At 59.8% G+C, this 27949-nt stretch overlaps 2 protein-coding genes across 2 annotated transcripts; one reads left to right on the top strand and one right to left on the bottom strand.

Moving 5' to 3' along the window:
* Window positions 1-1273: 1273 nt before the first annotated feature.
* Window positions 1274-3902, bottom strand: LOC139683647 (uncharacterized). The gene is made up of 5 exons (XM_071578966.1): window positions 3714-3902; window positions 3230-3344; window positions 2651-2743; window positions 1768-2161; window positions 1274-1445 (listed from the first exon to the last, which is right to left on the bottom strand). The coding sequence occupies exons 1-5, from the start codon at window positions 3900-3902 to the stop codon at window positions 1370-1372; spliced, it is 867 nt and encodes a 288-aa protein (XP_071435067.1). The 3' UTR covers window positions 1274-1369.
* Window positions 3832-26872, top strand: NUDCD3 (NudC domain containing 3). Its single transcript, XM_071579170.1, has 6 exons — window positions 3832-4092; window positions 4522-4790; window positions 17341-17473; window positions 21446-21589; window positions 25269-25457; window positions 25851-26872. Exons 1-6 carry the CDS (start codon window positions 3901-3903, stop codon window positions 25959-25961), a joined length of 1038 nt encoding a protein of 345 aa, XP_071435271.1. The 5' UTR covers window positions 3832-3900; the 3' UTR covers window positions 25962-26872.
* The last annotated feature ends 1077 nt before the right edge of the window (window positions 26873-27949 follow it).

Genomic DNA, 27949 nt, shown 5'->3' with positions numbered 1-27949 from the left:
ACCCTGCACTCCTGGCACCCCTGGGTGCCCCCATCTTCCCTAGTTGTGTGAATTGGTAGGGAAACTGAGGCAGGAATCCCTGGATTAAGCTGGGAAGATCCCCAGCCTTGGCCCCCAGGGCTCATTCCCTTGGGCCCCCAAAGCTGAGGAGGGATCCAGGTGTGTCTGCACCCCCCAGGGGCAGGGGCAGGGGCAGGGGCAGCCTGGGGGGCAGAGCAGGCACAGGGGCTGCAGTCTCTGTACCTCCTGTGTGGGGCACACGGGCAGCCAAGACTGCAGAGCCTTTGATGGAAGTGGAGCCTTCTCAGAGATTTGCCAGCTTGGCACTCCCAGTCCTGGCACTGGCTTTGACCTGCAGGTCCCTGCAGGTGCCCTGATGTTCACCAGCACCCCTGGGCACCCCAACACTCACTGGCACACTGTGGACCTCCAGGGGTCACCAGGACTCTCCAGAAACCCCCAGCACTCACCACACTGCCCACCCTGGCTCCACTCCTGACTGATCCTCCTATTTCTCATTGTCCTACTGAATTGTTAATTGGTAATAAATTAATATTAATTTCCACAAGTCAAGTGTTTTGCCTGTGACTTAACTGCTGAGTGATCTCCTTGTCCTTACCTTGCCCCAAAGGCAGTTCCACCGTTCACAGCAAACAAACTGCTTTGTGTTCCAGCTGGTGCTGAGAGGTCAGAGGGGCTGGGGGCAGCTGGGCTCAGTTTCAGAACCAGGCACTGTAAATCTGGTCATTTTCAGTGAGAACTTCCATGATCCAGATTCACAAATAGTTGGGTTTATCAGAGCAAGAGGAAAGCAGGTTCAGAACAAATGCACAAACTGCAGGGCATTAATATGTCATGACAGAAGGTCACAATATACATGGGAACCCCCTTCCATTTGCTTTGTGCTGGTGTATCCCTGGCAAAGGGATTGTGAAAACAAACTTGAATCACAGAATCACATCATAGGTAAGGTTGGAAGGGACCACAGTGGGATCAGCTGATCCCAGCTCTTTCCCCAAGCAGGGTCACCCCACAGCACATGGCAGAGGATTGTGTCCAGATGGTTCTGGAATATCTCCAGGCAGGGAGACTCCACAACCTGGGCAATCTGTTCCAGTTCATGGTCCTCTGCACATGTTCAGGTGGAATTAATATAAATTTGCAAAAACACACCTAAGTGTGATGGCCAGGATCACTCTTGCTCATGACATGGATAACACATATAGTGAAAACCAAATTAGAACCAGTGGCAAGTTAGATCCAGTGGCACTGTGGGACCCCCAGCAGTACCCAGGGGACCCCCAGGCCCCGAAGTGGCACCCGCGGGAGTTTGCTGCAAGCACGACCCAGTCGATTGTACTGCTGGTCTTTATTTATAGGCTCCAGTGAATATTTTGCTGGCCTCTGCCAGGCTGTCCCAGCCGGCTCTGGAAGCTGCGCGGCGACTGCGGAGAGAGGGAACTGCTGAGCGGTGTGGGGCGGGACTGAGGGTGTGGGGCGGGACTGAGGGTGTGGGGCGGGACTGAGGGTGTGGGGCGGGACTGGGTGCCCCGGGGGTGTGGGGCAGGGCTGGGTGCCCCGGGGGTGGGCACAGGGGAGCTGTGGGCACAGAGAGCTCCGGGCAGAAAGCAGCACCCCAGCCCACAGCACAAATCTCTGCTGAGCTTGGGCAGTGACTAACTGGGCACCCAGGGCTTGATAAACCCCGTGGCTGACAACAGTCCTCTAACACCGGTTTGGCAACTCCCCCCAGGCCCACCAACTCACTTTCTCCTCTTCCTCCACACGTGGAACACACAGCACAGCACCATGCCCAGCAGCATCGAGCCCAGGACTGCCACGATGCCTTCTGTGCAGTATGTCTGGAAGGCCTCAGCACTCACAGTGTTTGTGTCTGCCCTGCCCTCCACAGCATTTGGGGCTGTCTTGACACCTGCAGTGTTTGGTTCTGTCTTGACACCTGCAGTGTTTGGTTCTGTCTTGACACCTGCAGTGTTTGGGTCTGCCCTGCCATCCTCAGCATTTGGATATGCTCTGCCATCCACATCATCCACAGGGTTTGGCTCTTCCCTGCCATCCCCAGGGTTTGGGTCTGCCCTGCCCTCAGTGCTGGTGAATCTCCTCCTGTCCACAGCACTGTTGAGGCTGAGGCTGTTCACACCTGGAAGAACAATGTGCACATCAGTGTGTCCTGCACACCTTTGGCAACCTCATGGGAGCACTGGCATTGCCAGGAATTCCCACTTTATTGGCATCTCTGACTGAGGGAATATCCTGGAGTGGCAATGCTTCAGCAGACACCAAGGGAGCTCCCAAAGGCCTTGCAAGTCTGTGCTCTCCAGACCCTCCCTTTCTCCTCTCAGCTTCACTTACCCCCTGCAGTGCCTGCAATCCAGTTCTCCCAATGTCTGGCTTTGCTCCCGTTCCTGGGGATCCTTCCCATTTGCCCACAATGTCCCCTGTGCTCTGGCTGGGGATGGGCCAGTCCCAGCACTCAGCTGGAGCCCCACTGGCAGCACAGACTCTGGGCCATCCTTGCAGCTCCCCAGCACCCCCAGGGTCCCTGCAGTGAGCCCTGAGTGTGGGCTGGGGGGACTGTGGTGTGTCCCCACATGCCCCTGAATCCTGGGCAGGAGTGACCTGTACCCACCTCGTGCAATTGTCCTCAGCTCTCCCAGGATTTCATGTAGCACTTGGGATGTGTCCTGGGAAGATTGTCCCGTTCTATCTCGATACTCTGGACCTTAATGGAAAGCATAAAGTTACATTTTTGCCGCAGCCAGCCCTGGAAGCCGCGCTGAGGCTGTGCAGGTGGTCAGGACTGACTGGGGACCCCTGCAGGGCCGGGGGAGCTCCAGCACAGGGTCCAGCCAAGAGCCTGGGAAAGCCCTCCCTGTGCCCACAGCTGCAACCAGAGCCACCAGGAAGACTTCTCAGAACTTCTGAGTGCCCAGGAGGGATCCCCATGTTGTGCCAGGGGCTTCAGGGCTGTTCCTCGTGGGTGCTGGCCTGGCCTGCCCACCTACCCCCTGCCTGCCACGACGCAGCTGTGCCCCCCTGAGCTGGCAGGGCCACCAGGAGAAGGAGGAGGAGGGTCCTCCGTGCCTGCCCCATTGCTGCTGCTGCTGCTGCAGTGGTGCCCACCCTGCCCTGCACACCACGGGGGGCTTTGTGACCTCACGGGGGCTCCTCCCAGCAACACTCCCCCATCCCCAAGGAGACCCCAAACCTTCTGCAGCTGCCGGTGCCAGGTCAGGCAGGCACAGCCCCCCCAGTGCACACGAGGCTCCCTGGGGAGCTGCTCCAAAAAACTCTGCAGAGATTTCCTGGGGCTTCACGTCCCTCTAGAGCAACCCCCGGCACTCCTGGGGCCGCCTGGGGGTGCCGGGTAATGCCAGCACAGACCTGGCCTGACATGGACCACTAGTGCAGGCCTGGGGGGCTCCTTGTGGCTGCTTCTTCAGCCCTCCTGAACCGCGGCTGGGCAGACCCATCCTGGGCTGGGCGAGGAGCGGCCCGAGGGGTCAGAGAGCCCGGGGGCGGCACCGGGCCCAGGGACAGGGCCAGGCCCCTGACCCGCCCGCCATGACGGAGCGGTGCCGCCACCTGCAGGTTCCGAGCGGCAACTGCGGCCCCGCCTCCGCCCCCGCGCAGGGGCAGCCCCGCGGTCACAGGTGGGAAATGGGGCACGGGAAGGGCAAGGCTGGGGACACGGCGGCTGGCGGGTGACAGGCGGTGCCGCTGTGGGGACCGTGAGTGCACTGGGGCTCCCAGCGGGGCTTGGAGGGACCGCCGTGGGGGCCGGAACGTGTGTGCGCGGGGCGGGCTCCGGGGGGAACAGGCGGCGCGGACCGGAAGCGCGGCCGAGCCCGTTGCCGTGACAGCGGGCCCGGGGCCGCCATGGAGGCCGCGCTCACCGACATGTACGACCAGGCGCTGCTGGGCATCCTGCAGCACGTCGGCAACGTGGAGGAGTTCCTGCGCATCCTCTTCGGCTTCCTCTACCGCAAGACCGACTTCTACCGGCTCCTGCTGCGGCCCGGGGACCGCCTGGGCTTCCCGCCCGGCGCGGCGCAGGCCATGGCGCTGCAGGTACCGGCGGGGCCCGGGGCTGGCACGGCGCTGACCGCGCCGCGGGGCCGAGCCGAGCGGGCCGCGTGCCCCCGGCCGGGCGGGGGATCGGGGCGGGGGTCGGGCGGCAGAGCGGAGGCAGAAGAGCGGGAGGGAGCCGGAGCTCTGCGCTCTGCTCTGCCCTGGGGTAACCAGCCCCCTTCCCAGCCCGAGGGGAGGTGGCTGCCAGAACACAACCCAAGAAACAATTCCCAAACGCTCCCAGGAGTTGGGCCGTCCCTGAGGCGTGTTTGGCGTGGCCGTGGCACTTTCCAAAGAGTCACCGTCGGGTTTTGTTGGCTGGAGCAGCTCGGGGTGGGGAGCAGTGTGTGGCTCTGCCCCTCTGCTTGTCCCCGGTGCCCCAGGCAGGGCTGGTGGCCGTGGCTGCTCAGTTGGCTCCCTCCCCTCCAGGCGTTCCAGGTGTTCGAGCGCATGGCCCGGCAGGACGACGAGAAGCGGCGCCGGGAGCTGGAGGCGAGGCTGAGGAAGAAGGAGGAGGAGGAGGAGGCAGCTGCAGCTGCAGAGAGGGTGAAGCTGTGCCCTGCAGCCCAGGAGGTCGAGGTGGAGACAACAGAGCACATCCCAGCAGCAGATGCCAGGGGAGCTGAGGGCACACAGGAACCACCTGCAGCCCCTGCAGAGCCTCCCGGGGCTGCTGCTGCCCCAGCAGAGCCACTGACGTAAGAACCTTTGACTTCCCTCGTGGCTGGGGGGAGGCAAAACCACGCACAGGGTGGTCACTGTTTCCTGCACAGCCCTTCTGGGGTTTGCCCTTCCTCTGCAGACTGAGAGGGTTTCCCTTGCAGGTTCCCACAGACAGAGGCTTCGTGTAACTCCCCACAGGAGGGCAGGGGTGGCTGTTCTGTGGTGCTTCAGTGTGTCCTGCTCTGCCCTGGGCAGGGCAGGTGGCACAGCCTGGTACACAGCCCTGCAGGACTGGACTGGGCTGTGCAGCTGCTCCACGTGCTGCCTCCTTCAGTGAGCAGAGACCCTTCTCTGGGGCTCGCTCGTGCTCACATGGAAGTGCTGGCCCCAGCCCTCAGCCCTTTGTCAGTGCTGGACTGCCCAGTGTGCTGGGGGACACCCCAGCAGCCGTGTGGGACTGTGCCCAGACAGCTGCAGTGCCTGTGAGCTGGTGCTGGCAGGTCTGGCTGGCACAGGTGGCTGCAGCAGGGGTGGGGTTGGAGCCCTCCCCAGGTCTCTGGCCCAGGCTCGGTGGCTTTCCAGCAGGGCCGAGCAGCCTCTGTACAGAAATGTCCTTGTGTCAGAGTCCTTGCAGGCCTTCTGGGACACTTCCAGCCCTGCTCTGGCTGGTGAGCAGCATCTGGGGAGCTCCATGGGCTGGCATGGCCTCTGGGAGCCACATCCCTGAGGGCACAGCCAGGGCAGGCTTTGCTGGTCCTTTCCTGGGCCTCCCCCTGACCCCGAGCAGGGGCAGAGCTGCCCAGCCCCGCTCAGGGCCTGCCACCCCAGCAGGGTTCAGGCTCCTGCAGAGCCTGTGCTGGAGCTGTCCCGGGGCTGCCAGGCTGACTCCTCTCTGTGCAAAACCAGCAAGCCAGAAAAACCCGTCAGAGCAGGCCATGGGCTCTGCCCTGGGTGTGTCCAGCCCAGCCTCAGCCCAGGGCAGAGGAGAGGGAGAGACTTGAGGACCTGGCAAAGGTGTGAGCAGAGGGAGCAGGGCTGGCCTGAGTTCAGCTGCTTGTGCCTCTCTGCAGGCCACGTTGGTTGTGTTTGACTTGTGAAGTTTCCTCTCAGGCCTCTTGTTTTGAGGCAGGTGGTGTGAAGGGAGTTAAGCTCCCTGGAAACCCATGTCAGGGCTGCTGGAAGGAAACTGGAGGGCTTGGGAAGGAAGGTGAGGGCCAGTGTGGGAGCAGAATGTCTCTGACAGCGAGTGTGTTGGAGCCAGCAGGGATGGTTTCTGCTGTGGGTGGTGAGAGCCTGGTGAAAACTCAGCCCTCAGATGTGCCACCCTCGGAGTGAGTCCTGACACCCCTGGGAAGTGGCCTCTGTCAGATTCCAGGCACTTGGGTGCTGTTTTGCAGCCTGCAGCTGTGAGATCATGTGCCAGCCCTGCATGGCAGCTCAAGAAGATGCCTTCAGGTGAGTGCAGGTGGCCCTGTGGCTTCTCCCCTCCCTGACAGGCTCTTCCCCCTCTCCTCCTCCTGCTCCCACCACCCCACACTCGCTGGTTGGGTGGAACAGCGGCAGCCCCCTCGGTGCCTGCCCAGTTTGGGCCCTCGGGGGTGGGAGGAGGCGCAGGGGACTGTCCCGGGAGGCTCCGGTGGTTTCCAGGCCAGGAGATCGGGTGTCTGTGGGCTCCAAGTGGGGTAGAGCAGCCCCCGGGTTTGTCTCGGGGCTGTAGTTGGTTTCGGTGCCTCTGGGGGGCACTGGAGCCCCCGCGACAGGCGGCGAGGCCCGGGCGGGTGGCCCGGCCACCCCCGACACAGTGTCAGTAATTGAAGCGACTGCTTAATTCTCAACAGCCCCTTCTGAGCAACCCCAGAGCTGCCAGCCTGGGTGTGAGGGGCGACTGAGTGACGTGCCCCTCCGGCTGCAGGAATGCAGAAAAGAGCTTAACAAAAATATGCTGGATCTCCCCTCCTTCCCCCTCCCCTCCAGCCGCTGGCGAAGAAACCACTGCCACCAAATCTATATAAAAACTCGCTCGTTCTGTCACCCTGCCGGCTCTGGGAATGTAGGGCAGGTGGGAGCCCAGATCTGCCAGCTCCCATCAGAGCCGTGCCTGGTGCTGGGGCACTGCTCGGGAGCGCCTTGCACAGCACGGGGAGGGGGGAGCAGCTTCCTGGGGTTTGGTCCTCACGAATCCAGCCGGCCTTGCGGCTGTGGAGGTTTGCAGGGCTTGGGCTGGGGCTCAGCCAGGTCTCCCCCAGTCCTTTGCCTTCCCTACCTGTGAAGGGAAGGTAAATGTTTCCTTTTTGCTGCCTGTAAACACACCAAGGGCTGAGGTGTCTGGGCTGACGCTCATGTGGGAGCTGTGCCGAGCGGGCCCAGAGGTCTCGTGCTGTGGAAGGAGCTGAGCTCCTCCTGCAGCTGTCCTGAGTGTCCCAGCCATCCTTCCCTGGCTGTCAGGGCTCTCTTGCTGTCCCCCCCTTGCTGGGAGGGCAGTGGGGCACAGGCCATCCCCACGCCCCACCATGGGGCTGTTTGTGCCAGGGCTGGAATTGCAGCTGCACAGTCCCAGCTCTGGCTCTTCCCCCATCTGCTCCCAGAAGCCATCCTTGCCTGAGCTCAGCTCCTAATTTTGAACACCTCCGCTGCCCAGCACCCTCCCCTTCCCCCAGCTTGGATTCCATCCTGCATATATTTGCCACACAGCATTTAAAATAGAGCCTGGCAGCCCACGTGTGGCACTGCGCAGCCCGGCCTGTGCCTGTGCGTTCTGACTCCGGTTCCTGCTTCCCTCTGCTCCTTGTTTGCTTCCAGTATGGACTGGGGGGAAGCTCTTCCCCTGTGCTGTGAGTCCCATCCTGGGGCTTGCTCCATGTGTGGGCAAGAGGTGGTGGCAGAAGGTTGGGAGGAGCAATCCTGGGAGCCTGTGGGCAGTGGTGAATGTCTCACCTTCATGTGTTTCTCCATCCAGCTTTTCTGTCTCTCCAGGGTGCTCCAGCCAGGTGTGCTCAGATGGGTCTATACCTTAGAGACCATCTGAGATCTCTCCAAGGGGGATCTCGGGGTGAACAGCATCTCCAGGGCTAGAAACAGGCCCAGTGGGATACAGAGCACCAGTGGGTGCTGGATGGGCCCAGGAGGACTTTCAGGGTCCCATCTCTGGGGAAGGTTCTGGCTGCTGCTGGGGGGCCTGGCACAGTGACACGCAGAGCAGAACAAAGCCCCGGGTTCTCTGTGGCCTCAGCCATTTGCCTTCTGCTGTGTGGGAAAGGAAGAGGCAGCTGAGGTGAGGAGGGGGTTTTGCTGGCTCCACCACTTCTTTGTGGGGCCCTGAAGGACACCCTGTGGGTCTCTTGGAGTGTGTGACCTGAGGAAGGGACTCCACTCACCCTGTGCACAGAAGTGCCATTGTGCCAAGAACAGGGGCAAACAGGAGGCTGCTGAGCAGCAGAGCCTTGGCCACCCTGGGCTCGTGGTCCAGGTGAGCTGTGCTGTGGAGCCAGTCCCCCTGACACTGCTCTGCCATCCCTGGAAGTGGGTCTGGGGGCTCAGCAGTGACCTACAAAAATCCTTGGTGTGTGCCCTGGCTCGCTGCCCCTGGCTGGAGGTAGAGCAGAACTGACTGAAATCCATTAATTGGTGAGCTGACTCCTGACACTCCAGCTCTCCTGAGACCCACAGCTCCCATTCCCAGAGCCCCCAGTGACCAGGGTAACCCTTTGTGGGACACACTGGGAGCATCCTGGGGACGACACAGCAGTGCTCTGGGAAATTTCCATGAGGTTCCTCTGTGAATCTAATTCGACTTAGCAATGGCTCGACTTTGCTGGAAGCCCAGATGGCGTTTTGTCATTGCAGGGTGCCTGCAGGACGGGCTTCCTGGTGGGGCTGCATCCCCCCTGGGGTGCTGGGGACGGGAACTTCCCTGCTGGTCACCCTCAGCAGGGGAGCAGGGCTGTGCAGAGGAGCTGTTCCTGCATGCTGCTGACTTTGAGGCCAGTTTTTGTTCGACTTGAGGCTGCATTTTCCCAAGTTTTCTCCTCTCAAGCTTTGTCCAGGGGAGGGGAGGAGACCCCTCAGATTCTCAGCAGGTTCTGTCTATGACTGTCCAGACCAGAATCTGGTTAAACTGGTTTCCTTCCCTGCTGTCCCTGTGGACCTTCCTGGTGAGCTCACCTCAGAGTCCGTGCTGTTCTTCCAGCCTGACCCAGAAAGGTGGAGCTGATCCTGATCCATATTTAAGGAGAGCCTGTCCTGGTTCCGATTCCTGGTGCACGTGGGGCCGTGCGCAGGGAATTCCCCCGGCGCGGCCAAGGCTCGGCACGGGCAGAGCCAGACAGAGCTGGAGAACGGCCTGACCTGGTACAGCCGAGCTCCATCTGGCCCCATATCCTGTCTCCCTCAGCAGCAGGTGCTGGGGGAAGAGGGGAAGAACAGAATGAGCATGGCAGTGACACTTCCTCTGTGTTTCACCCTGCCCTGGCACACAGCGCCTCAGTGGCGTGCTGAGCACTTGGTTCTTCAGTTCTTTGGGGGGATTATTTTCCCTTTTCTCTCTGAATTCCAGCCCTCCCATGCCTGAGGGCTCCTCACAGTGTCCTGCAGCCCATCCCTGCTGGGCAGCACTGCCATGTGTGGGTAAAGAGGCAGCGGGTGGGTCCCCATTCCCCTTCTCCGCCCTCTCTGGGGTTCTCCTGTCATGTTCATTTTCTCCTTTCAGCCTGTTTTTAGTCTGAGGAGTCCTCATTTCTGTAGTTGTTTCTCACTTGAGCATCCTTGTGCTCCTCATCCTACATGATTTTCGGGTGTTTCAAGGGCCATCCACATGCTCTGCCTTTGTGTGAACCCCTCAGGGTTCTGCACTCCCTCCCCTGTTTCTTGGCTCCGGGGCTGTCCCGCTGTTGCATCGAGGCCAGGAAATCCTCTTTCAGCCACACAGCACCCCCGCAGTGAAGTGACATCACTCCAACCCTGTTCCTCCCCTCCCTGCACTGCCCAGCACTGACAACTTTTCCAGGTGTGAACATGAGCTTTGTGTGGAGGGGACCTCCCTCCAGCACCACCCCCCAGCATGTCCTTGGCTCTCCGTGGTGCTCCGAGGCTGTTGGGTCCTGTGGGCTGCAGCACTGCCCTGACGGTGCTGCTGTGTTTGGTCTCTGGAGGGATGTGGCCAGGGAATACTGGGGGAAGCAGGGAAATGTACCTTAGGTCATCCCTGCCCAGTGGAGTCTCTCGGGATGGAGAGACTTCCCACTGGGAGAGCTGTTTTATTCCATTGCCTTCTCCCATAGTGGTGGGAACTCAACTGCTTGGAAAGCATCTTCTCAAAGGGCTTAAACTCTCAAGCTGAGGGTGAGATCCCCCAGCCCTGTCTGGTGCAGCAGCCCTGGACTCTCCTGAGGCTTTTGCAGACAGTGAGGAAGTAGTTTGGCCAGTTTTCCAGTGTTTTCCCAGAGAACCAGGCCCCTCTGGTCGGGCTGCTGAGATCAGCAGTGCAGTGCCAGTTCCCCTGTCACGCACTGAATTGCTCAGGGCTTTGGTTGCCCTACCAAGGTACTAAGCTCCAAAATTAGGTCCTGGGACCAAAAATAACTAAATTAAAACCTATAAATTTTTCTTGTAACAAGCAGAAAATCCCAGTGCTGGAGACTGAGGGACAGCATTTTTAAGTAAAAAAGCAGTCACTGTTTGCTTGGTTTAACATTGCAGTGTTCACCAAAAGGGGCCTAATGTGCAAAACTACCTGGATTAGGCCAGGTCGTATTGGCAGTGCAGGGTCTGAGCCCACCTTGTCCTCTGCTCCCACAGCTCAATCCCATTGGATTGCTTTGGCCTTATCCCCTTTTTCCAGGGGAGCTATAATTGACTCCAGCCTGGTTGGCTGCACGTAGGACTCTCTCACAGGAGACCTCTGAAGCCCAACGTTGTGTAAGTTCTCTGCAAACAATGAAGATCCCAGGGGACTCTTCTGGATGGCAGTGTGTCCTGCTGTCCTTGACCTAAATATCCCAGCAGTAGTGAAATCCAGCCCTCTGGTGCCGGCGCTGTCCTCGAGCTGGCGGTGGCATTTCCACTCGCCTGATGTCAGGAAGTTGGCGCTGTCGAACGGCTCCGTAAATAACTCGGGGAGCGAAGGGGAAGGCTAAAAGCTCTCCTGAAGAGTGTGAGCTTGGAAAAGAGCAAGGCTCTCCCCTGGCAGGGAGAGAGGCAGAGCATCTCAGTGGGGCTCCAGCCGTGGTGGATTTATTGGTTGGCTGCTGAGTTGAGCAGCAAAGGCATCATCTTTGCAGCTGCTACAGGGGAGCCTTGGCCCCTTCCCGCTGCATCATCAGGGCTTGATGACCCAATGGGTTATAGGGGAATGTGGCTTGATGGGCTTGATTTTTGGTTGTTGGTCACATCCTGGCGGTAAGTCAATGCCCTGAGGCTTCCTGAAGGTGAGGAAACCTTTGGAGTGTGACTTGAGCTGTAGAGGAAGGGATTTGGCATTCAGCATGCCCAGTGCTTTGCCAGAGGCCTCATTAGCTGAAGTGCTGGTACAGAGGAGTCTCTGTGGAGCCCCGAGTGCCTCCTGGACACCAGGGAAGGTCTGGGAGCTGTGGTCAGTGTCCTCCAGCCACGGCGCTGCTCAGGCAGAACCCCAAGAGGCAAAGGGCAACTGTGCTGATGTTTTGATGCCAAAAGATGTTAAGTCTGGAGGTAAAGGGGAGGCTCCTTTGCAGCACGTTTGCAGAACACAAACCTGGGATTTTCCATGCACACAGTCCCTGCAGCTTTGGGAATGCTGCTTTCCAAAGAGGTTAAACCTTTGGCTTCTGTACCTGTTGCTGCAGCACATGTGTGTGTGCTTGACCCTCTTCAAATTCATCTTAAAACCTGGGGTTTTAGCTCTGGGTGTTGCCCAGCTCAAGCTGAGGCTTGGCAGCAGCTGTGTGGGGTGCACAGACCTTCCCGTGGGTCAGGGAGGGCTGGGAGCCCTGAGCCCTGGGAGTCCCAGCCCATCTGTATTCTGGTGCGTGTGCCGGTGCTGTCAGGCGAGCGTGGCCTTTCCACAGCGACGTGGAGCAGCTGTGCCATCCCCCACCCACCCCTGCCCACTCAGCTGGCACTGCCCCTGCTGCTGCAGCCCCTGGTGCTGGGAGGGTGGGGTGCAGGTGTGGTGCTTCCCCAGGGAGGAGCAGGGGTGCTGATGGCCTGGAGGCTGCCAGGGGTCTGACAGGCACCTTGGGGGGGTGGCCCAACTGCTGCCACAGCAGGAGGATGGTGGCTGATGATGTGGTGGTGGCTCCCAGCAGCCCTGTGCTACCTGCAGCAGCAATTTCAGGGGGACAGGCTGAGAAGGCTCCTCATCCTCCTCTCCATCACCCTCCTGTCTGTGGGAAGCTCACTGAGGTGCTTCAAGCCAAGCAAAGCCGGCTGTGAGCTACGGGAACAGAGCCATGGTGAGGCCCACCTGCCACCACACCTTGGGCCCTGGCAGTGCTGGCACTGGGGGCTGCAGCACAGGTGTCTGCCTTGGAGCCCCCCACCCCACCCCACACCAGGGCAGTGCCCCAGCTGAGCAGGAGGGGCCAGCCCTCGTTGCAGCAGGGCTGGTGTCCTGCAGTGGCAGCTTCTCTTCCTGACCTGAATGTGCTGGTGCCTCTGTGAGTGCTGGCAGTGCCCAGGCTGTGGGATTAGTGATGCTGATGGATGACACTGGCTCTGGGCTGCTGCCACGGAGCAGCAGCCTGGATCCAAAGGTGTGCTCCTTGCAGTGAGTGCTGGCTGGATTGACGGGGTGTGGAGCATCTCCTGGCAGGCCCCGCTCGCTGCCTGTGGATTTGGGTTAGGCTTGTGGACGTGGTGTGCCTGATTTTCTCTTTTCTTACTTGCACAGAACTTCATTATTAATGAGATCTTTCCGTTCTTGGCAACCTCTCAAGCTTGAAGGCAGTTTCATGCATTGCACTGGGCCTCTGACAGTGGTTAGACACGGAGCTGGGGTGTTCATCCCTGGCTGTCTGCTGCCAGGGTGACTCCTACACCATTCCCTCTCAAATGGAGGAAGGTGTGATGGGGTGGAGAGGCTGCCTCTGAGGGTTGGGATGTGCTTGTGGGACCTGACAGGATGTGTTGTGATGGCAGAGTGCAGGTAGAGTGGGACTACTGGAAATGCCTCCCTCAGCAGCAGCACTTCAGACGGGAGTGGGTCTGGGTTTCCATTTGTGCCTCTGCTGGGTTGGTTGCCTTGGAAGGTTGGTTGCCAGCCCATCTTTTTCCCCACATCATCCCCCTTCAGCCTTGGCCAGTTCCACTGCCCACCTTCAACTGTGGTGGTTGTTTCTCTTATCCACCCACCTTCACATCTGGCTTGACATATTTTCCTTAAAGCTGCCTAAATAATTCACCTTGACTAAGAGCAAACAGCAGTGCCAGCCCTGAAGGAGCTTACGGGGAATGACAGTGACTGGAGGGTGTCTGCTGTGCCAAACACTGAGCCATGGCACACCTGCCTCTGCTGGATCCAGGTATCCCAGACTTCCCTTGGCCTTCCCGAGAGGGCAGGGATCCTGCCTCAGAAAGCTGAGCTGCTCCAGATTGACAGGATCAGTTTCCTTAAGTTGTTCTGAAAATCCTTGGGATTTTTTCCTTTTTATGGGGAAAAAAAGGGACCATTTGGATTATGCCCATATTAGTTCCTTCCCGTGACGCTTTCCCACCTCTGCTCCTCCTGAGCATCAGGCTGAAGAGCAGCTGCTCCCGTGCTGCTGTGGAAGGCTGGAATGCTGCTGTGGAAGGCTGGAATGCTGCTGTGTCTGTTCCTCAACTTCTGCATTCTTGCCCCAGACCCCACAGGGAAGAGGAACTCGGTGAGCTGCCCTGCTTGTCCTCGAATCAGAGCTAACCAGGGCCTTTGGTGTGTTGAGTCCCTTCTCCTGGTCTGTGTTCAGTGCTGCTGTCACAGGGCTGGTGCCACAGTGGTTGGTTCCGGGTCCAGCCGAGTGTCTGCAGAGCAGGGATTGCTGTTGCCATTTCCACTTCGCTCGGCTCATTGAGCACCACCCACTCATGGAGCTGGGAATCCCGGAGCAGGAAATTCCCAGGAAGCTGCAGTGGGGCTTGCCATACAGCCCAACCCTTGGGCATCCAGCCTGGCCTCCGGGCCCAGCACTGCCACCCTTTGGGGGTCCTGTCCCCTCGTGCTGCTGCTGAGGGTCTCATCCTGCACGTAGGGGTGGCTCTGGGCCCTGGGGCAGCCCTGCAGCTCTGAGGAGTGGGGAACAGATCGGCCACTTCTTGACGGTGCATTGTTAAAGGTTTCACCTCCCCCAAAATGACACATTGCAAGCAAAAATAGAACAAGACAGAACACATAGACCCACCCCCACCATCCCCACCACCCGGCAGCCAAGTGCATGCGGTGCCAAACCCTCGGGTTTAAAAGCTGGTGCTTTGTCACCTTCCCTCCCCTCAGCCCTGCCACCACCTGCCCTGGCCTGGTGGGCATTCCAGCAGCACCATGAGTGGCCATGGCACCGAGAGCACCATGGGCTGAGGGCCACCCAGCCTCCTCTGTGTGCTGCATCTGGCCTCCCTCTTCACCTGCTGGGTCTGGGCACGGAGTCAGCCCCCAGCTGTGCTGTTTGTGCCAGAGGGTCTCTCACCTGCTGCACAGGTGCTGTACAAGTGGCATGAGGGACACCTTTGGCCGGGACAGCCACCTCCGGTGCGGTGTCCCAGCTCAGCCCGGCGTGCCGGGAGCCAGGGCTGTCCCCTGGGGATGGCGAGGGAAGCTGCCTCCCAGCCAAGGAGCAGGGGCCAGTTCTGGAGTGCCGCTGGCGTGTGCTAAGCACAGTTGGACCGGGTGAAGATCTGTCTGGAAACCCTCCAGGAAAGGAAGGGTTGCTCTTGGGAGGTGGTGGAGCTGTCAGCTGTGTGTCAGCAGTGCCTAACGAGGCTGTGGCCTGCCTTCAGTACCCCGGATTCAGGGCTGGCACCTACATGGGCAGGGGAATTATCCAGGGTTCATGAGTCCCCCTGTGATCCTGTTCTGGCCACAAAGCCTGTTACTTTCACATCCACCAATTTTTAACACTGGAAACAGCTGGAGCAGACCTGGCAGTGTCTTGGGGGAAGGGCTGGAGGGATTTGGGCTTGGTGTTGGGGAGGACAGGAGCGGAGAAGTGATGGCATCAGAACCCACACCCCCAGGACAAGCTGCCATGGCTGGAGAGTGTTTTAGGCATGAGGGGGAACCTCTCCCTCTGCAGCTGAGTGAACAGTGGTGGGGCACATGTTGCCCAGCTACAAGGGCTGCCAGGGCTGAGCTTGGCCAGGGAGCTGCACCTGGAGACAGAGTGTGACACGTCCCTCCATCAGCCAGCCCTGCCCCAGTTTCGGCACAGGGAGCTGGCACAGCTGTCCCACAGGGGTGATGGGGCTGGGGAAGGTGGCTGTGGCCTGCACAGTGGCTACACTGTGCAAAGAGTCACTGCACAGAGTCCTTGCAGAATGAGTCCTGCCTCGGTTTTCTTGTGGGAGTCACACAGTTAACGCTGGCTCCTCCTGGGGCTGCTGTGAGTTTGTGCTCGGTAAGCTCTGAGAGGAGCTACAACATCCAGAGCTGCCTGGCTGGGATCTGCTCAGCCCCAGTGCTGTTCTCCTGAGGAGGCATAACCAGGACAGACCTGATGGCTTTGTGGCAGCAAGTGGCTGCTCCATTTATCTGTGCTGAGGCCGTGAGGCATTTGCAGCTGGTGTCTCACCAGGTGTGCTTTGCACTGGTGGGTTTCTCCCATCTCAGATGCTTTGCATCTTCTCTCACAAGTCGGGTTTATCCTCTGGTTCACCACGTGGATGGGGTTGGAAGGCAGGACCCTGCCATGGCTGGGCAGGCCCCGCAGAGTGGAGACAAGTCCTGTGAGGGCACTGAACCAGCCAAGCTGTCCCGGGCTGCACATGGACCCTCCTCCCTGCCCAGGGCTGGTGTGAGACGGTCTCTGGGGCAGCCCTGAGAACCAAGCTGGGTGTGCCACTGCTGGCCTGGCTCTAGGTGGGGGCAGGGGACATGTGAGACGATGCTTGGGGATGTGCTGCTGCATTTCAGCACGTTTGCTCCCTGTGGGGTGGGCTCGGGGCTCCACAGACACTGCACAGCCCTGGTCGCCTGCACCGTTCCCCCATCGCCCTCCAGCCTGTTCCACTCCTCCAGTCTGGGGGCGGTTGGGAAGCGACAGCTGGAGCCAACGCGCCAGCCCGGTGCGCGCTGCCATGCCAACCCCGTTTCCATGGCAATGGGCACCCAATGGGTGACTGCCAGGCAAGGCCAAGATGCCTGAAAGATGATGTGGTGCCCCCCGAAACGGCCAGCCGAGGGTGGGAGCGCACCGATAGTGCTGATTGCGGTGCTGCCGGCAGTGCCTGGGAGCGCGTCTGGACCACCCCGGGCCACAGGTGTGTGGAACAGGGCAGGTGAACCCCTCGGGGCACCCGGTGAAACCAGGGAGAGGAACAAACGGGGGAGGTGTGTACAGCCCCTTTGACAGCCCCCTCAGACCGTCTTGCAGCCTAATTTAATTAAAATGGATGGGTCTTACATAACCGGCAGGGTGCCGTGCTGCTGGAGCCGCCCCCGCCGGCGCTGGAGAGGGTCCCGCAGTGTGGGGGTGTGGGGAAGGCAGCGATGCCCTCCCCAGGGCCGGCAGCGCCCGGGGCTGCTCCCACCGGCCCCCCTTACGTAATCCCTGAGCCCCGTGTTTATCCAGCTCCACACTGAAGTCTAGGTGTGCATCAAAACATTTTAAAATAACTGTGCCTTTTGTTAGCATTGCAGCTATCTTTAGGAGAAATTTGAATTTATTTGAAAGCCCTCTCTGGGAGGGTTTGGTGGAATAGATCCCTAGCCCAGTAGTTTAAAGGGACATGGGTGTGGTGCTCTCCTTCCTTGGCTGGAAACGCTGTATTAATTATTGCTTATTGATCTGATAAACCCCTTTTCCCCCCTGCAGCCATGTCTTTGGAATTCCTGAGGTTTCCACGGCAGGAAGGGGCAGTGTTGTGCTCAGAGTGTTGCTCATGAACCACTTGTTCAGGCACCTGGCTCTTCAGGCATCCTGCTCTGTCACCTCTATGTCACTAACTGCCCTGGGCATGGCAGCTGGTGGTTTTCCCAAACACTGAAATCAGGATGGGGAAAACCAGCGCTGCGTTTGCACAGTGTACCCAGGTCACAGCCATGTCACCACCTCTGCAGCCATGGCAGTGGCTTGGGGGACAGCCCAGCACACTCAGTGTCCCTGCTCCAGCTGTGACGGGAGGTGGAGGGGACGAGGAGCTCTTTGCTGGAGTGGAGGTGGCCAGGAAGGCAGCCCGAGCCTGCCAGGGCCCACCTCTGCACCCTTCAGCCAGACCATGGTGTGTCTCACCAGTTGTCCCAGCCTGACTGTCACTGTCACACACTGGGGAGAGGCAGCTGTGAGTCACCTGCAATGGGCACGGTGGCCAACCAAAGGCTATGCCCTCCCTTCTGGCTTCTTCTTTCCTGCTTTCAGGCTTCCTGCTCTCTCCAGGCTCTGATCTCCCTGCCATTTGACATGTTACCCCTTTCTCCCCAACCAGGAGACAGGAGCAGTTCCAGACAAACCCCGACAGCTACAACGGAGCCGTGCGAGAGAATTACACCTGGTCCCAAGACTACAGTGACCTGGAAATTAAAGTGCCCGTGCCCAAGCACATCGTCAAAGGCAAACAGGTAAAGTGGTGTTAGTTAGAAGTGTTTAACACTTCCCTTTCCTTCAGGGTGCCCAGCATTCCCAGGAAGCTGTGTTTGGAATGGGAAGGCTCCTTGTCCTTCATGCTCAGAGCAGGATATGTCTGCTGTCTGGTGGGGACTGATGGTCCCAGCCTCCTTATGTTCCCATTGCACTGCAGTGTCCTCTGCTCTGTCCCAGCCAGGCTCTGGCACTGCCTGGCCCTTTTTGCCCTTTTTCCTTCTGCTTCCACCACCTGCACACTCAGAGGTGGGGTTTGGAGCCTGGGTGGGTGTGGATGCCCCTTCCTCAGTTGTTCCTCTGGCTCCAAGTGTCTCCTGCCTTCCATTTGGAAGTGGAAGCTGCTCAGTGATTCTTCTGGCACTGAGAACTGGATCAGGCACAGCCTGTCTGTGGCTTGGCCTGTTCTGGGTGGAAGGGAGCTCAGGGCCAGCCCCTCTCCCTGGCTGGCTGTGTGGGCAAGAGGCAGAGAGGTTCCTGCTTGGCTCAGGCAGGAACTTCTCTGCTCTGCTTGTGGTCGTGTTGTTTTTCCTTCCCCGCTCCTGTCGCTCCCATGGCTGGCCTGGGTTGGACTCAGGAGTTTGAACTGTCCCAGGTGTGCCCTCCCCATGGCTGAGGCTGTATTTTTCCATTTGGGAAGGCTCAGCTCCCCCACCTCCTGCCCTCCTCTGCTTGCAGGGCGGCTGAAAGGAGCACGCTGGGGTTTGTCACCAGCTCCAGCCCACACAGCTCCTCGGCACGCCAGGGAGTGGCACTGGCAGCAGCAGAGCCTGGGCCAGAGGGTGAGGAGCTGCCACGGGCACAGCAGGGCACTGGGAGGGGCTCTAAAACTAACCCAGGCCGTTTCTTGTAAGGATTCTGGCATACCATGCAGGTGTTCCATCCCTCTGCATTGCACGGTGGTCACAATGCCTCTCCCTGCCCAGGGAAGTGCCCTCCATGCCGGGGGAGTTGTGTCCTTGCCACACACATTGGGCTCTGTCTGCCCCATCCTTGGCCATGGAGAGGTGCAGGGCCTGCAGGAGCTCAGGGGAGCAGAGACAGGATATGCCTTCCTGACCTTTCCTTGGCTCAGGACTTTGCCATAAGAGTCCCTGCACCTTGGAGGGAGTGGAGGGGCTTTCAGGACAACCCCTTTCCACACCAGTGCCTGTGACGTGGCTCTGCCTGCCCTTGTCCCGGTGTCTGCCTATGCTGCCCTTGGAGTAACTGGCTGTTCAGATGATGGAATTCCCTTCTCCCTGTGCTCTGTCTCCTGGTGTTTTGTTTGTTCATTACTCTCAGGGCTCCCCTGGGCAGCTGAGTGTCCATTTCCAAGCAATTCTTTAATTCTGCTCCAGCCTCAGGGGAATGGGAGCAGACAGGCTGAGCCTTGGGCCAGAGCAGGGGGGCACACAGCCATGATGAAGCTCCATGGTAGTTGGATGTGTTCTTGATGGGTTCCTGCACAAGAGCAGCATTCTCCTGCATTCACACAGGTTCAACTTTTTTAAAAATTACCAGGTTTTTGGCTTCTGCCTGCCAAGGTGATATTAAAAATCTTCCCATTTGGTCCCTGGGCTCGGAGTGCACCCAGTTCTGATGCTGCTCACAATCCTCCTTATGACACTCTTTGGGATTTGGGCTGTTGCTATGGCACATTTTTGCTCTGGTGAGCTTAAGGTTTCCTTGTATGGAGCTCAAAAAAAGTGTCCTTGGAGCAGGAATGGGCGATGGAGTGGGTGGGAACGTTTTCCTCCCTGGTCCCCCCCTCTCTGATGTACTTATGGGTGCAGCAGAGGCCCCGATCTGAGGGCTTAAGCAGCAATAATGACTGCAGGCCTCTGTCTTTGCTGCCTTGGAGGAGCTGCTGCCTCCCTGGGTTTGTGTTTGCCTGTTTGATCTGCGTGGGAGGGCGTGGGCGTTCAGTGTGCACAGAAACTGGTGGAGAAGCCACGGCAGAGCTGAGAGCTGGCATTCCTTGGGAGCACTGGGACAGCCAGGCATTTGGGAGGCAGAGGTGCTAATGGGGAGGGACAAGCAGTCCTGGAGCCTCTGGGGTGCTGCCAATGTGATGTATTCCCTGTGGGATTGCCCTTGGCCTTCCCCCGGGTGTGGACTGTCCACAGGCACCCCCTTATGCACCAGTGAGTCCTCTCAGACACATTGCTCTGTGCACAGAGGGGCAGGGCTCTCCCAGGGGGTGAACTCTGCCCCTCTACCCTGCCCCTGCTCCTGGGGGGCTGGTGTGCTGAGTGGGACCTTCTTGCTGGGCACGTGTGTACAAGCAGGTGTTGTGGTTGCTCCTCACTCTGGCTGCCTGCACCGTGAAGGGAGTGGGTGAGGGCTGCCCAGTTTGGATCTCTTCTTTTGGTTTCTCTGCTCGCTCTGTGCCTGCCATGTCTCCAGCCTCCCTGACCCTCCATGTCCCAAAGAAGCCCCTTCAGAAGTGACTGGGGAGTCACCTTCCTTTTTTATCCCGGACCCCTTGTGGGCAGGCCCTGTGCCATGCTGAGAGCCCGGTGTCAGCAGCCCTGTCCCTGTCCCTGTTCTGTGCCCTGAGCAGGTCGTGGTGGCAAAGGGCAGAGCCCCATCCCCACACCTTGTCCCTGCAGTGAGGCCTAAGCTGGAGGGGGCTGCTCCATGCCCAGCCCCTCCTGAGGTGTTTCCCATCCAGGAGCTGCTGCTCTCGCAGGGACTGTCCACAGCCACATGCTGGGTGACAGCCAGTTGTCCTCTCCTGTCCTCATGTTTCTTCCCCAGGCCCCTGTGCTCGTGGTCTTGCTCCCAGCCCTTGTGTCAGAGCTCAGTCCCATGTCAGCCTGTGCTGTGTGTCCTGGGCCTCCTCTGCTCCCACCAGAGCCTCAGCAGCTCCCTGTCACACGCAGCAGGCTCGGGGTGTCACCCAGGTGACATCAGTGAGACACAGCCACGGTGTCCTCCCTGGCTCTGCCTGTCTGCTGCCTGCATGGAGCTAGTGAGCTGCTGGAAATCTCCTAGGTAATGGATAATGTAATAACATTTCAAATGAGATCTGCAGAGCGGGAGGAAGATCTGGGGGAACTCTGGGAGAGAATGCAGGCAAATCTCACTGCAGTCTCCTCCTCTCGGGCCGGTGCCGGGAGCCACAATCCTGCCCCTTCCCAGCCAGGTCTTCCCTGCGTCCCCTGGCCTGGCGCGGGCTCTGCTGGCGGCAGCTCAGCGCTGGAGGGGACGGGAGAGAGCATATGGTCTCTCCGGAGACCGAGGATGCTGCGTGCCTGTCACAGCCTGGCTCTGCCTCCCCGGGGACAGCCGTGGCACCTGCGCGGCAGGTCGGAGCAGGGTCCCCCATATGGCTGCTGGGGGCGGGCCTGGCCCCGGGCCTGGCTCCTGGGGCCGGAGCTGTCCCCGGGCAGGGCAGGGGCTGTGCCGCCCGTCCCTCCTGCCCAGGGCTGGCTCCAGCAACCAAAGTGCAGCCAAGGACTGTGCTTTCGGCACGGTGCAGCAAAGGGGGCACGAGCTGCTGCAGCCCCGGTGTAGGAACCCCCACATTGCCCCTGCCCAGCCACCAGGATGACGCACACCCATGCCCAGCTCGTCACGGTGACAGGTGGGCACACACCCTGGTTCTAAAGAGCTCAGTCACAGCAAGCAGGTGCCCAGCCTTTGAGAGCTGTGTGGAGGCCTGTAGCATTACTGGTGTTCTCTGGGGGGAAACTGAAGCAGTGGGTACAACCAGCTGCCTCGAGTCTTCAAGGGCCACAATTGTTGGGCTGTGCTGCCTTTCCTCCCCTGGAGAGGTTCCCTCTCTCCAAGCTGTTGCTGTTCACTGTGAGACGACAGCGGGATTCCCACCCTCCAGTTACAGGCAGTGCTGGGAGCTCTTCTCTCTCTCATCCCTGCTGAGTGCACTTGACCCCACATCCCAACTCACACAGTGAGAGGGCAGGCAGGAACCTTCTGGATTATTGTCTCTCTCTCTGTGTTTCCAGGTGTCTGTGGATATCAGCAGTGGCGCGATTCGCGTAGCGGTGCTGGAGGGGAGCAGCCAGCACGTCCTCATGGAAGGGAAACTCACCCACAAGATCAATACAGAGAGTTCCTTGTGGAGCCTGGAGCCTGGGAAGTGCGTTTTGGTAAGGGCAGTCCACACCAGCTGTGTCTTCTTGCCTTGCAGCTCCACTAGGCCTGGCCTGGGAAACTGGAGCAGCTGGAAGTTTGAGCCAGGTGACAGGACACAGGAGTGTCAGCAGATGAGCACCCCAATCCAAGACCCCCACAGTGGGAAATGGAGGGGAAATGTGCTGCCAGACTCAGGAATGCTGCAGGTGGTGTGTAGGAGACTGGGCAGTGTCACCTGGCCACTGCTGATCCATAGAGATGTACCCCAAGTGACAGGCTGGTGCCAATAGGATGAGTGAGGTCTCTGCAAGGAAGAGGAGCTTCCCTGATGCTGTCAGGCAGTGGAGATGTGGAAAGGAAGGTTGTGGCTTCTTTTACCGGCATTTTGTAACTGTTCATAAACATCCTGAAAATTAGCTGGTCTGGGAAAAGAAACAATCCTGGAAAGGTGTAAACCCATTGAAGAGGAGATGGCCCAAGGGGTGGGTGCTCTGCAGCACAGGAGGGAGTCACGGGTGGGTGTCCCCAGGATCAACAGGGGAGGTGATGGCTCCTCATTCCCGTCAGGGGCTGGGAATGGTGTGGGTGGAGCGCGACTCGGGGCCTTCCGCAGCGGCTGCGGTCAGTGCGAGGAGCAGAGTGGGCCCTAAACCCCCAACTCCAGAGCTGGGTCTTGCCTCAAATTAGCATGAACCCAGGGTTGTGAGGATCTCCAGCTGGCTGCCAACATATTGATGGTGGGATGAGATCTCGCTTGAAGAATTGTAAGGTAACTGGAGCACAGTGAGTAATTCTCGCCCAGGAGCATCTCCTTGTTCCATGCTCAGAGTAGCCAGAAGTGGTTTGCGACTCCTCCCAGTTCATTCATCAGGAGACATTCTCCCCGTGGGAATGAATTGCTTCCTTCACTGCCTGGGTGGGGCTGTTGGGAGTTGGAGCTGATGGGGCTTACAGACCCTTCCTGTGCCCCAGTTTGCACGTGGCTCCATGTGAGCTCCAAATGCAGCTGTTGAGGGTGTTTTCCTCCTGCAAGGTGCTGCCTGCCTTTCCTCCATGGGACCCAGGGATGGCATTCCCTGGCAGGGTGGGGATGCAGCTGAAACCGAACTCGCCCAGTGCCAGTGCCGGGATTGTCTCAGGAGATCCTGCCAGCCTTGGGGACTGCTTGGGGCACCTTGGTGGCCCTGTCCGTGCTGTGTGTTCGTGTTCTGTGAGCTGAGGTGATCCTGCTTGGTCCTGTCCATCTGGGAAGGTCTCTGCAGGGAGGCTGTTGAATTCCGTGTGCTCTTGCAGGACATGTCAGGGATAATCTGGGTCTCCATGTTCTCCAGGCTGCTGTTACAGCTCTTTCATTGGCCTCAGCCTCCCTGGTCTCCTCCCAGCTCCCTTCTGGGATGCCCTTCACAGGTGCCCCAAAACCAGCCTCCCTTCAGCTCTTATCCTGTGAAGATTATCCTGCCTTACAACCCATCCCAGCTCTGCTTCCCCCACCCTGCCTGGTGTTCTTATCTGTATATCCTCTTCATTACATGTCACTTGCTCTCCAACACCCACAGCACTGCCCTCACCAGTGCTCAGAGACCACTCTGCCTTCCCCTTTCTGCTCCATGAGGTTCTCCTGGCTGGAGCCCAGCCTGACACCAACATGTTTGTCATTTCATCCTTTGGCACACTCATGTGCACGGCAGCAAAACTCAGCTGGTGTCATTGCACAGTGGAGCGCTCTGCTGGTGAGGGGCAGGGGTCTGTCCACAGCTCCTCCTGCCCAGGATCATGGCCCAGGATGGTGCCCCTGCCCACAGTGCTGCACCATACCCTGGGCCTGGGTGTGATCCCTGTGCTCTCCCTTCTCCGTCACACCCGCTCGCTTGTCGAAAGCGAGATTAAAATAACCTCGCATGAGCTGTTTTTAGCAATCCCCGTTGGGTGTTGTGCACAACACCATTTGGGATTATTTTCGTTGTGGAGGATTTTTTTCCCATTTCCCTCTCTTTTTCTCCTCCTCTCAGCCTTTGTTGTCCACACTTGGGCTTTTGTCATCAAGTACTGCCTTGTCATCCCGTGAGCCCCGAGGCCGAGGGGACACAACTCCGTGGGGCCTCGGCCATCCCTGCCCTCCACACACTGCTGGGAGCACCACTGCTGCCTCCCCTGTCCCCCTAAACACCCCCCAGTGGCTTTTGGGGTGACTTCAGGCTATTGTGGTTCCAGCAGGAAACCAGACAGGGAGAGGTTGTTTTCCCAAGACCTACTTATACTCCTTGACAGCATCTCTGCAGCTCTGGAAGGTATTGGAATTGGAGAAGAAACCTTGTGCTACAGTGAAGCACCAATAGTGAGGGGTGATGACCTTCCCAGCAGAGTGTGGAGGTGGGACATGACGTCATGTCCATGCCAGTGACGCCTGTCACCTGCTGGGGGGTCCCTCCTGCTGAGTGTCTCAGATGTGCAGGTGCTGGCAGAGGAACAGAGTTTGGTAGGGAAGGAAAGGTGGATGGATTTTCCTTCTCCTGAAGCTCTGGAATGGGTTTTCCATCCTTGGTGCTCTGGGATAGATTTTCCTTGCCCTGATGCTCTGGGATGGGTTTTCCATCCCCCAGTGCTCTGATACACAGATGGGGTGATGCCTGAACTCCTCCAGCACCTGCCTGTCCCTCTGCCACCAGGCTGGCTCTGGTAGGGACATCCCAAGCCACACATGCTCCGCAGCGATGCTGTGGGCACGTGGCTTGTGCCAGAGCCATCACCAGGGAAGGTCACACCTCACCCATGGCACTGTGGGGACATTGCTCATGTTCCAAGCCCTGAGGAGCCTGGAGGGTGCTCCTGGTGCAGGCGTGGGCTGGCTGGGGCTGCTGCCCCTGCGCTTGGCTTGCTGGCTGAGGGGTGGTGTACCCACTGCTCCTGCCACCCCCCTGCCTGCCCACCCAGGGTGGGGAAGCCCAGGAGCAAACCCTGGGCAGCTCTCCCTCCCCTCCAAAGTGGAACTGTGCAATTAAAAGGAGAACAAGCATGCCTGTCTAGCTGGAAAAACTAACGCCTTCCCCAAGCTGGAATATTTTACCGGCTCTGCTCTCCCAGAAGGATTAAGCCCCAGCCACCCCCTCCTGTATTAATTGGTTCCTTTTCCTCACACCGTGGAGACGCCTGGCTTTGGAACAGGAATGGCTGCCTGTGTTCTCCCCTCCGGAGTCGTTGAGCTTCCAGGGAGTTTTGAGCAAATTGTGTTGTCTGCCTTTATTGATGATTTTGCAGAGCCCAATGAATGCCATAAATCTGCCCTGCTGCTGGGATTAGTGCTGAAATAACACGGGAGGAAGCAGCTTGCTCTTCCTGGAAAAACAAGAAGCAAGTCGGAGTTCCCGGTGCGAGGTGCCCCACGCTGGCCCTGGCACAGCCCCTGCTGCCAGCCAGTTCCATGTGAGGCCGTGGCCAATGGCTGTTCAGGATCTGAGCTGGGGCTGTGGGGGGCTATGATGGGCTTGTGCAAAGCCCTTGGAGTGCTGAAGGAGGGAGGCACGAGCATCCTTCCCCCTCTGCCAGCTGGGGGGCTGGATTGGTGTGAGCTGCACCTCTGCTCCTGGGCAAGCCCCATGGTGCTGTTGGCACAGCTTTGCATCCCTGCCAAGGAGCTTTGGGATGGGCAGGATGGGGGCTCCTCTCCCTGCTGCCTGACCCACACCTTTTCCCTAGATCAACCTGAGCAAGGGGGACGAGTACTGGTGGAATGCCATCCTGGAGGGTGAGGAGCAGATCGACATAGACAAGATCAACAAAGAGCGTTCCATGGCCACAGTGGATGAGGAGGAACATGCTGTGCTCGACCGACTCACCTTTGACTACCACCAGAAGCTGCAGGGCAAGCCCCAGAGCCACGAGCTGGTAGGTGCCAGCCACCCTGGGCCACCAGCCCAGCCTGGGCCTCCCTCCTGCCCTCCAAGTGTCCCATCCCTGGGAAAAGGGTGCCAGCCCCACAGCTCTGCTTCGTCTCGGAGCTCCTCCTCACCCAGTGTCCCCACACATCAACATTGTGGGGGCATGAGGTTCTGATGGTCCATCTTTTGCCACTCACTCCTGCCTTCCCCTTCCTGCCACCTTGGCAAATGCCCACCAGCCCAGACCTGCTGCACTGGGGCTGCCCCCCATGTCCCTGCCATGGGTCGTGTGGCCACACAGCCCTGACACCTGTGGGACAGGGGTCAGGGGAGGGCAAGGGGCGTGGGGCACAGCGTGGGGTCACCTCAGGCTCTGACGAGAGCATGTGGCTCTTTGCAGAAAGTGCACGAGATGCTAAAGAAGGGCTGGGACACCGAGGGCTCCCCGTTCCGTGGCCAGAAGTTCGACCCCTCCATGTTCAACATCTCGCCTGGTGCCGTCCAGTTTTGATGGAGCCAAAAAGCAACTGAAAATAAAGCAGGGAGAGGAGAACCCCCCCGGGTGCCCACTGGGAGCCTCCCCCTCGGTGCCGGTGCCCGTGCCCGCCGCTCCGCGCTGCCAGCACCGCCGGTGCCGTGCGGGAAGGCAGGCGCAGATTGCCATGCTGTCACCACGGCAACCCGGGCGCCGGGACCCCTCTCCTCCCCTGCCTGCCCTCGCCTCGCGCTGCCGACGCTCCGTGCTTTTCCGGAATAGACGGAGCCTGTTGGGTGACATAATTATTATTTTTGGTGGATGAGGATGCTGCTTTGGGGCTTTCTGGGGATGTGGAGCCCTGCCCACCCTGGCGCTGGGGAGCTTTGCCCCTCGTGGGTGGAGCTGGGTGCTGGTACGGACAGCAGGGATGGGCGGTCACGTGGGGGGAGCCTGCCCCTGCCTGCACCTGCCTGCACCCTGCCCACCTGGCACCCCCAGATCCCCTTGCCAACCCTCTTCTGGGGTCTCCCATGGGGGAGCCCTCCTGGTTTCCCCCTCCCCTCACCCCATCACTGGAGGGTGGTCAGGGCACCCTGAGGTGGGCAGAGCCCGCAGACAGATCCCAGGGTTTGCTTCCCCTTCCCCAGGAGTCAGCAGGGAGCAGTGGGGGTGTCCCCCACAGTCCTGTGGTCTGGAGGGAGCTACAGACCTACACCTTGAAGCCAGCAGGAGGGCAGGAGGCCCAGTGGGCTTCCCTGGCATGGTACTTTGGGGTCTGGGAGGGGGAACGTGGCAGCCCAAGCCCTTCCCAGGCCCAGCCTGGCTCCTTCAGCTTCCCACTGCCCTTCCCTCTCCAGGATGGGTGGGCTGGGGGTCCCTGGCCGTGGCCTTGTCCCCCCACTCACCCCAGCCCCAGTTTGCAATAAACACGTTTCTCACGCAGGGCCTTGAGTGATTCGGTGCCATCTCGGGGAGAAAAGTGTGCCTGACCCCCCAGCACCTGAACTGGGAGAGGGCCCAGGGATGGGGCACCCCGGGGTGTCTGTGCTGGCATGGCCCGGGCATGTGGGTGGGTGTTTGGGTCCTTGTGAGGCTGGATCTGGGATTCCTCCGGGACGAGGGGTGGATTCCGTGATCCCTGGGAGGGGGTGGGTACAGGATGCCCCCTGGGGGGCTGGGTATGGGGGTTCCCTGGGCGTGGGGGGGTCGGAATGTGGGACCCAGAGGCGGGGCTGGATTTTGGGATGTGGGATCCCCGCAGGATGGCTGGGTTGGGTGTGGTGGGCGCTTTGGGTGTGCTGCCCCCGGATCCCCCTCCACCCACCCGGTGCCGGCATCTCCCGGCGGGGATGGTGGTGATGGTGGTGATGGCGATGTGCACACCGGGCCCGCGGTCCCCAGGCCGCCCACGGTCCCCATGGCAACGGCAGCGCCAGCCGCCCGCCGCCCACCCGCGCCGGGGGGACCCGCGCCCACCGCCCACCCGCGCCCACCGCGCCAGGGGGGACACCCCGCGCTCTGCGGCCCCCGGCGGCCTCCAGGGTGGTCTCAAGTGTGTGACACCCCCACCAAAACCCACCCCGCATCCTGCCACTGGCACTGGGGGGCTTCAAGGTGCCCTTGGGAGAGGCGGGGGGATGTTTTTGGCACCATCAAGGGCCCTCCCCGGTTTTGTTTAGGGAGGGGTTGGAGCCTGGAGGGGTTATTTGGGGTGACATTGGAGCGGGAACGGGGGGTCGGTGTCGGGGACGATGGGGGGTGTCCCCGGGGGCGGGGGGGAGTGCAGGGCGTGGACAGAGGGTCTCGGAGGGGCCTGTCTGGATATTGGGGTCTTTTAGGGGAAAATGTGGCATCCGGAGGGAGTGCAGATTTGGGGTCCTTTGGGGGCAAATGAGAGATTCTTGGGAGGGGTCTGGGTGTGGGGCTTTTGGGGGAGGGTGAATGTGGGTCTGGAATTGGGGTCTTTGGGGGGGAAATCCGTGGGAGGGAGTCTGGCTACAGAGCCATTGGGGGGGAATCCC

Source organism: Pithys albifrons, chromosome 29 (assembly GCF_047495875.1).
Source record: "Pithys albifrons albifrons isolate INPA30051 chromosome 29, PitAlb_v1, whole genome shotgun sequence".
Taxonomy (NCBI): Eukaryota; Metazoa; Chordata; class Aves; order Passeriformes; family Thamnophilidae; genus Pithys; species Pithys albifrons.
Note: the sequence above shows the minus strand (reverse complement) of the source record. Positions and strands in the feature narration are given on the sequence as shown.